Source organism: Phalacrocorax carbo, chromosome 23, assembly GCF_963921805.1.
Source record: "Phalacrocorax carbo chromosome 23, bPhaCar2.1, whole genome shotgun sequence".
Classification (NCBI taxonomy): Eukaryota; Metazoa; Chordata; class Aves; order Suliformes; family Phalacrocoracidae; genus Phalacrocorax; species Phalacrocorax carbo.
The window spans coordinates 2,873,770-2,882,377 of record NC_087535.1 but is presented as its reverse complement, the minus strand read 5'-3'; the positions used below and the strand labels follow the sequence as shown (position 1 = coordinate 2,882,377).

General features: G+C 56.3%; 1 protein-coding gene across 2 annotated transcripts in view; it reads left to right on the top strand.

The window, feature by feature from the left end:
• The first annotated feature begins 139 nt into the window (after nucleotides 1-139).
• BRPF3 (bromodomain and PHD finger containing 3) overlaps nucleotides 140-8,608 on the top strand; it is a 30,617-nt gene continuing 22,148 nt past the window's right edge. The window contains exons 1-2 of one of the 2 annotated variants that reach the window (XM_064472311.1): nucleotides 140-771; nucleotides 7,070-8,472. In XM_064472311.1, the coding sequence (XP_064328381.1) occupies nucleotides 7,088-8,472 (1,385 nt within the window). In that variant the 5' untranslated portion in view covers nucleotides 140-771; nucleotides 7,070-7,087. Of the gene's footprint in view, nucleotides 772-7,069; nucleotides 8,473-8,608 lie in introns of those variants that run through there. The other variant, XM_064472310.1, reaches the window with a different exon arrangement.

The following is an 8,608-nucleotide window of genomic DNA, read 5'->3' as shown; positions in this document are numbered from 1 at the left end:
GGGCTGGGGAGGGGACCCCCCCGGCTCTACCCGAGCCCCCCGCCCCAAGGAGGAGGCAGAAGGGGACAGTCCCCCTCCGGCCGCCCGAAGCGGGGGGGGGGTGTCGGCCATGAGGCCAGCGCGGAGCGACACCCCCCTCCCTCCCGTCACCCCGCAGCCCCTGGAGGCCTCCCGCTCCCCGCGGCCCGGGGGTGGGAAGGGACCGGGGAGGGGCGGGCGGTCCCTGCCCGCGGGGGGGAGCGAAGCGCGGCAGCCCCCTCCCCCGCCTGCCCGCTGGCTGCCGCCTTTCCTCGCCGCTCGGCCGGGCTACGCTGGTGCCGCCGCCGCCGCCACCGCCGCCGCCTCCATCTTGTACGTGTGTCCCCTGCTCCCCCCCCTTCGCCTCCACACGGCACCGGGAGCGGCGGGGGCGCTGGAGCGAGGGGGGGCCCCCGGGGTGGGTGTGAGGGTGGTGGGGGGCGATCCGCACCGGGGCCGGAGCGGCGGCGGCGGGAGCGGCGGCAGCGGCATGAGGAGGAGGCGGCGCTGAGGAGGCGGCGGTAGCCGGAGCGGACAGAGCCGACATCTTGTGCCCTCCCCTCCCGCCGCCGGCTGGGTGAGCCCGTCCGCCCCAGGGGGGAGGGGAGGGGGAGGCGGAAAGAGAGGGTTTATAAAAAAAAAAAAAAAAGGGAAAAAAAGGGAAAAAAACCCAACCAAAAAAAAAAAATCCCCAAAAAGGAGGCGGCAGCAACGGTGGAGACCGCCGCGGCAGCGGCGCGCTGAGGCGGCCAGGTAAAGCGCTGCGCGGGAGGCCGCGACACCCTTCCCTCAGGGGGTCTCTCCTCCCTCACACACCCCCGCGCCGGGGTCGCGGGAAGGTGACCGGGCGGGCGGGAAGGAGCCGGGGGAGGCTGGTGCGCCGCAGTGCTGTGGGGGTCCCCCCGCGTCCCCCCTCGGTCCCTGCGCGGCGGGAGCGGCCCCTCGCCGAGAAGGGGACGGCGGCGGCGGCAGCGAGCGCCTGGGGAAGGGGAACGGACAGCACCGTCTCAGCCGGGCCCCCCCCCTTATCGCCATCTTGGCCCCCCCTCTTCGCTGTGCCGGTGGAGGCCCCGCCCACCTTCTCCCGCGCTATTGGCCCAGGCGGGGCCGAGCCCACCGCCGTTTAGACCCGCAGCTCCTTGCTTGGCTATTGGTGGTGGAGCTGGGATGGACGGCGGGACCAGCCAATAGCGTCGTGATAACGGCTGCGCTCTCTCTCGCTCTCCCCGCTCTGGTCTCGCTCTCCTTGGGGACTTTTTTCGCTCCCCGGGGGGCGGGAGCCCGCCAGGGCAGGGCCCGGTGCTGAGGACCGGCGCAGCTCATCGCACGCACCCGCCGCCCCTTCTCCTCCCCCAGGGGCGGCTGTATATTTGTCCGGGTCCCTGCTGTGTCTTGACCCGGGTCGCTGGGTGCTACTGGGGCTCCGCGCAGGGATCCTGTGGTCCTCGCTGCACAGGGGTGCTCCTGAGACGAGCTCCCAGCCAACACCTGACAAAGCTCGTGGCATGTCATGGTTCCCTCAGCTGCTGCTGAGGCCAGACGCAGCTCGTGGCACGTCACGGTTCCCTCAGGGCACTGCTGCTGAGGCCAGACACAGCTCGTGGCACGTCACGGTTCCCTCAGGGCACTGCTGCTGAGGCCAGACACAGCTCGTGGCATGTCACGGTTCCCTCAGGCCACTGCTGCTGAGGCCAGACGCAGCTCGTGGCACGTCACGGTTCCCTCAGGACACTGCTGCTGAGGCCAGGCGCAGCTCGTGGCACGTCACGGTTCCCTCAGGGCACTGCTGCTGAGGCCAGACGCAGCTCGTGGCACGTCACGGTTCCCTCAGGGCACTGCTGCTGAGGCCAGGCGCAGCTCGTGGCACATCACAGTTCCCTCAGGACACTGCTGCTGAGGCCAGACGCAGCTCGTGGCACATCACAGTTCCCTCAGGACACTGCTGCTGAGGCCAGACGCAGCTCGTGGCACATCACAGTTCCCTCAGGACACTGCTGCTGAGGCCAGACGCAGCTCGTGGCACGTCACGGTTCCCTCAGGACACTGCTGCTGAGGCCAGACGCAGCTCGTGGCATGTCACGGTTCCCTCAGGGCACTGCTGCTGAGGCCAGACGCAGCTCATGGCACACACCACCTGTTGCTGAGCTCAGACTTTATGTTAAACTTCATCCACAGCCCGACATAACGTCCCGCACCCTCCCCACTGCAGAGGGAGCTCCCCTCCTGCGGCCCCGTGCATGTCCCATCGGCTCGACTTGGTCACAGAAATATCGGGGGTCGATGAAGCTCTCTGAGTGTGCCCGGGCAGGCTCTGGGTCAGCGGCTCTCGGCCATTTCTGCAGAGCACTGACGCGCTTCGTTGTAGGCGTCAGCGTGGGTGCGAGCAGCGCAAACCCTCAGCGGGCGTGTGGGGCAAATGTGAGCCCGCGGAAGGCACGGACATGGTGGGCACATGGAGGGACACTGGCGAGGGCGGCAGGAGCTTCGCCCGGTGTTGGCAAAAGAAAGGTGGACAAGAGGCCACGACTGCCCCAGGCCGTTTCTTTCCTCTCGTGTCCGTGGCCTTTAATTTACGGACGCATTTCTTAAATAGCTCCGTAGGTGTCCGTTCCCCACTGCGCAGGAACGGGTTTTAAATCCCAGGAAACAGCGAGAGGCGCCTGCCCGGGGCTGCGTGGCTGCCAGCGCGGGACGGCGACGAGGAGGAACGTCTCCAGTCCTGGCATTGGGACTTGCTGTCCTGGAGAGAGGCAGTCTTTGGTAGCACCAGACCTCAAACTTTTTAGGGCTGTATGAGCTGTAGCCGCTGCCGGTAATCGTGGTGCACCGGAGTGGGACGAGAGCCACGTTGTTGCCGCCTGCTGCTGCCCACTGAGGTCCAGGTGGTCTTTTCCCCACTGCAAATCACCGAAGGCCTTCATCGAGGGACCTAGCTCTTCACTGGGCTCCCCACGCCATGCTGGAAGGGGCCAGGGAAGTCCCACAGCAGCACTGCCTTGGGCTCCAGCCTTGTCCCCTCTGCAGGTTAGCAAAGAAACCCAGTGCTGGAAAGAATACCCTTGGTTGTTAGCATGGGAAGGCTGGAAAGAAGCACTGCGGTGGGAAGGAGGGGTGGGAAAGGGACTGAGATCTTCTGCAGCGTGAGAGCGTGCCTCTGCCCCTCGGAATCGGGCCAACACAGTATTGCGTGGGCGTAAGCCATGGCAACATTTAGCCCTTCCTTTAGAGGATCCACTTGTGCTGGATTTTCCAGGGTGTGCGTACAAAAGGAGTACAAAAATGTTGTGACATTGTTCGATACATGGGTCTCTCCAGTTTTTTTCAGTGGAGCTTTGAACCCCTTCTAGTAAGCTTAAGTCTCCAGATGATGGGCTTGTTCTTCTTCGTCACCTTTTGCAGCCCCCAGGCTGGCACACAGATCTGAAAGCTGCTGTTCAGGAAAGCCGAACCATTCCTGAGCCAACTCCTGGGGTAGAAATAAGTTCAGCGCCGGTGGCTTTGTGTGTTGCAGCCGTGTTGTTTGCTCAGTTGTGCTCTCTAGGAACCTCAGCCCCTGCTCCTGGCACAATACCCAGCGGAAATGGATGATGGGAGGGTTTTGGAAAGCCTCGAGCACACTGTGGCAACGGTGAGAGAACGACTGTTTGAACTTTCTGCTTTCACATCGGCAACCTTTGTCCATGGTGGGACAGAATCAGCATGGGCTGAAATAAGCATTTAACCCCACTGAAGTCAAGTCTGTTTCGCATTTCAGTGTGCACAGGTGCTGTTTGCAGAGGGATTCTTTTTTATCCGTGGCTGGGAGGTGTTTTCAAGTGTGCCCGGAGGATCAAACCATTCCTAGATTGCTGCTTAGAAGTTTCTGTGCTGCAGACGAGGTTGCACTGCACCGTTCAGCTTAGTGTATCTGAGTTCATTTCATTGCTGCTTTCAAGGTATTTTGGAGGAGGGGAGCTGTGTCTCTCCTAACATCCAGGTGCATGTCTTATCCCAGGCACTCAGCTCTCACTGGCAGCAATTTCCATGCCGTTTTAGATGCTTTTGCATAGCGCTAAGTAATTGTGTGTTTTACAAATGGGTTGGTTTATGGCAGCCGGTTGCTGTGGTGGAAAGCCCACTTTAGGTAATTTCTCTAGACAATATACTGATTGTTTCACTAAAGCAACTGGAACGCTGTACCCTTGTTTTTACTGTCGACAGGTGAGATAACCCTTCGTTGAGGTGCTTGTTTTGCTGAAATTTGCTTGTCCCTCCGCACTCCCAGCAATTGGCTGATGCCTTGTATTAAATATGAGTGTGGTCAGGTCATGCTAGTTATCCTCCAGTATCTTTTTGCTCGTTTCTCTTTTTGCTCATGTACCTTCTTTGCTCATAACCCACTTGAATTGTAAGAGAGCTGTTTGTCAGCAGGAGTTTTCTAGAGTTTTTTTCATTTGATGATCAAGTTGCCTTTATATCCTTATTTTAAAATTCTTTTTTTCCTACTGATAGAAGCTGTTGGAGCTCAGCTGGGATGCGGGCAGCTGGGTGTGTGCAGTCTGATGATCAAATGGCTGATTAGAGTTTTAAGGCAAAGGTCCCGAAGTTCGTGGTACCTATATTTGCATGTAGAAATTGTCATCTGAATTAAATTGTGCCTATAGGCACTTTGCAGGTGTGCGTACTGAAACTGGCATCTGCAGCTTATTTCTGTGGATGCAAAGGAGAGTTTGGAAACTTTTCCCAAAGCCTGTTAGTTTCTTAGGACACAGGCTGTATCGCGGCTTAGTCTCGTGGTTCACAGAACCAGTACTTTCAAGAGAAATGTGGAATTTGTAACATCTTTCTGAAATAGGCTTGGGACTTCTTGTGGGTCGTGGTCCTGCGAGGTGCTGCTTGCTCCGACTCACACGACTGAGGGTTTGTGGAGCTATGTCCTTCACAGAGCAGGAATAATGCAATGGCCAAGTACAAATTAGGGGTTTGTAGTGAGTTTTCTTGTCTGTGGGTCCCACAGAAAGGGGCTGAAAGTGTGGATTGCTGTAAATAAGGGTGAGGTGCCGGTTCAGGCCTCTGCGTAGCAACAGATAAGCTCGGGGCAGACTTATCTTCTTGGGGAGATTTTACATTTGCTTTTCTTTTGTCTCCTCTCCTGCTTGTTTCAGCCTCAGCCTGTTTCTTCCCATAAACTCATGTTCCCATCCCTGACACTGCCCTTCTCACTTGCATTACTCACTTGGCTTCCTCTCCACTTTCCCTCTTCACTGCCTCCCTCCTTTGCCCTCAGATCGCCGGACTCCTGCCGCCGCATCTCCATCCTCCCCCAGATCTTCTCACCAGCTCCGAGCTTCTGCTCTGCTCCCCCTTGATGGGCACCTCCTTAATGTCAGGAGCTGACTCTCAAATAATTATCTGGTTGTTGATTAGCAGTTTGTGAGGGCAGAGCTGGCTTGGGCTTTTCGTTAAGGCTCTGAGCAAACACCACTGTACGGTTCCTGGTGCAGTCCAGAAGCTGTCTTGCTGCTTTCCTGCTCTCCGTCCAGAACCAGCTCAGGTGCCTGACCACGGATCGTGGCTCCAGAGGGACTAACGCTGAGCCAGAGCTAGTAAGTCCAGCTGGATCCATGCTGCTCGTTCCCATGCTCATTCCCCTTCGGTTCCTCATGGATCCCACCACGGAGCGGAAGGGATGCCCATAGAGCACCCGCTACGTTGCTCAGTTCGTCCTCTCGTTCTGTCTGGGCTTTTGTGACCCGTTTGGCATGCAAGGAAGGACATGGTCCATTCAGTGCACGCTGTCTGGAGAGTGGTGTAAGGAGCGGCTACGTCTGCGAGAGAAGGGAAAGCAAAGCTGGAGGATGATTTTTCATTGCGGGACTTTTTGCATCCGCAGTGTAGGAAAGGAAAAAGTGGTGGTGGGAAACTTGGAGGAGCTCCGTCCTGGGCGGAGGGAGCACTGCTAGTTCTCTCTTATGGAGCTTGGTGACAAAAAAAAATTGGGAACTGCTTTCATGGGGCAGGAACAGTGCTTTCCTTTTGTCCTGGTTTTGGCTGGGATAGAGTTAACTTTCTCCTTAGTAGCTGGTGTAGTGCTGTGTTTTGGATTTAGTATGAGAGTAATGTTGATAACACACTAATGTTTTAGTTGTTGCTAAGTAGTGCTTACACTAGTCAAGGACTTTTCAGCTCCTGCCCTGCCAGCGAGGAGCTGGGAGGGGGCACAGCCAGGACAGCTGACCCAACTGGCCAAAGGGATATTCCATACCATATCACGTCATGCTCAGTATATAAACTGGGGGAGTTGCCTGGGGGGCGGTGATTGCCGCTTGGGGACTGGCGGGCCATCGGTCGGCGGGTGGTGAGCAATTGCATTGTGTGTCGCTTATTTTGTATATTCTTTTATGATTTTTTTTTTTTTGTCCTTTTCTGTCCTATTAAACTGTCTTTATCTCAACCCACAAATTTACTTTTTTCCCCCTTCGATTCTTTCCCCCATCCCACTGGGGCAGGGGAGTGAGCGAACGGCTGTGTGGGTGTTTGGCTGCCTGCCGGGTTAAACCACAACACCTTTCCATCTGGAAAACATCCAGCACATTTTGTGTGCTGTCGGGGGTATAAAAGAAAAGCCACAGGCAAAGGTACAGAGAAAAACTCCTTGGCCTCTGTGTAATTAGTAGGTGAACGGTGCAAGCAGATGTGATAAGTGCTGTTTGAATTTGGGGGGATCTGAATGGTTTGCTGAGCCGAATGCACAGCAGAGTGTTTGGGTGCTATGCTGTAAAATATATTTCAGCTCTTCTCATCTGGTGGCACAGGGGTATATACACCTCCTAGCAAACAAACAGAAGGTTGGAGGGTGCTGTGCTTTGCTGTGATACACATTGCAAGAAATGGTTGATGTATCTGTTACCTGCTTGTGTGTAAGAAGGTGAAGAGGCCTCAGTGAGCCTGAAATTGCTGCAGTCTCTAGTAGAAATGTTGCTCTATTGCAATGCTGAGTGAGTTTTTGAATCTGTGCTGCTCCTTGCTTGTCTCCTTTGCTTACACAGTCCTCTGTCCTGTTCTGTTACAGGGTCTCTGGTCCACAGCGATGAGGAAGCCTCGGAGGAGGTCCCGGCAGAACTTGGAGGGGAGGCGTTCTCCCTCGCCCTACAGCCTCAAGTGCTCACCGACTCGGGAGACCCTGACGTATGCTCAGGCCCAGCGGATCGTGGAGGTAGACATCGATGGGCGGCTTCATCGCATCAGCATCTATGATCCCTTAAAAATCATCACGGAGGATGAGCTGACTGCCCAGGACATCACAGAGTGCAACAGCAACAAGGAAAACAGCGAACAGCCCCTTTTCCCTTCCAAATCTAAGAAAACTCCTTCCAAAGGCAAGAAGAAGGAGTCCTGCTCCAAACATGCGCCAGGAACATCTTTACACTTACCCCAGCCCAGCTTCCGCGTGGTGGACTCCTTCAGCCAGCCAGATGCCCCTCCTCTCCCTGCTGCCTACTACCGGTACATCGAAAAGCCTCCTGAGGACCTCGATGTAGAGGTGGAGTATGACATGGATGAGGAAGATCTGGCATGGCTGGAAATGGTCAACGAGAAGAGAAGGGACGATGGTTATGGGACAGTTTCTGCTGACACTTTTGAGCTGCTGGTGGACCGGTTGGAAAAGGAGTCATACCTTGAGAGCCGGAACAACGGGGCTCAGCAGTCCCTCATCGATGAGGATGCCTTCTGCTGCGTCTGCATGGACGATGAGTGTCACAACAGCAACGTCATCCTGTTCTGTGATATCTGCAATCTGGCCGTGCACCAGGAGTGTTACGGTGTGCCCTATATCCCCGAGGGGCAGTGGCTTTGCCGCTGCTGCTTACAGTCCCCTTCTCGCCCTGTGGATTGTGTCCTTTGCCCAAACAAAGGCGGAGCCTTCAAGCAGACCAGCGACGGCCGCTGGGCTCATGTGGTTTGTGCCATCTGGATCCCAGAGGTCTGCTTTGCAAACACTGTGTTCCTGGAGCCCATCGAAGGGATAAATAACATCCCTCCGGCTCGGTGGAAGCTCACATGTTATATCTGCAAGCAGAAGGGCATGGGAGCTGCTATCCAATGTCACAAGGTGAACTGTTACACTGCCTTCCACGTCACCTGTGCCCAGAGGGCTGGTCTCTTCATGAAGATCGAACCCATGAGGGAGACCAGCATCAACGGCACGACATTCACCGTGCGCAAGACTGCCTATTGTGAGAGTCATTCCCCACCTGGGATGGTAAAAAAAGGGTCTCCAGCTGCTAGTGGTGAGGGGCAGGAGGACACTGTGAAGGAGGAGGGAGAGGAAGAAGCCAATTCTAGCCCTCCCAAAGGGTCTCTGAAAAAGAGCCAAGTGAAATTGAAGCAGAAGATCAAAAAGGAGCCTGGTGACGTGACCAACGGGCGTTCATCTGTGCCCATGGTGACAGTCACACAAATCCCCTCTTACAGGTGAGTGTTGCAGGTTCAGGGAAGGAGCTGGACAGCTGGAGCTGGATGGGGTCTGTTCTGAGGACTCAGTCCCTCTTGTTGCTAACCTTGGAAGTGCTGTCTCCAGTCAAGACATAGCGATAACTGTGTTTAAAGC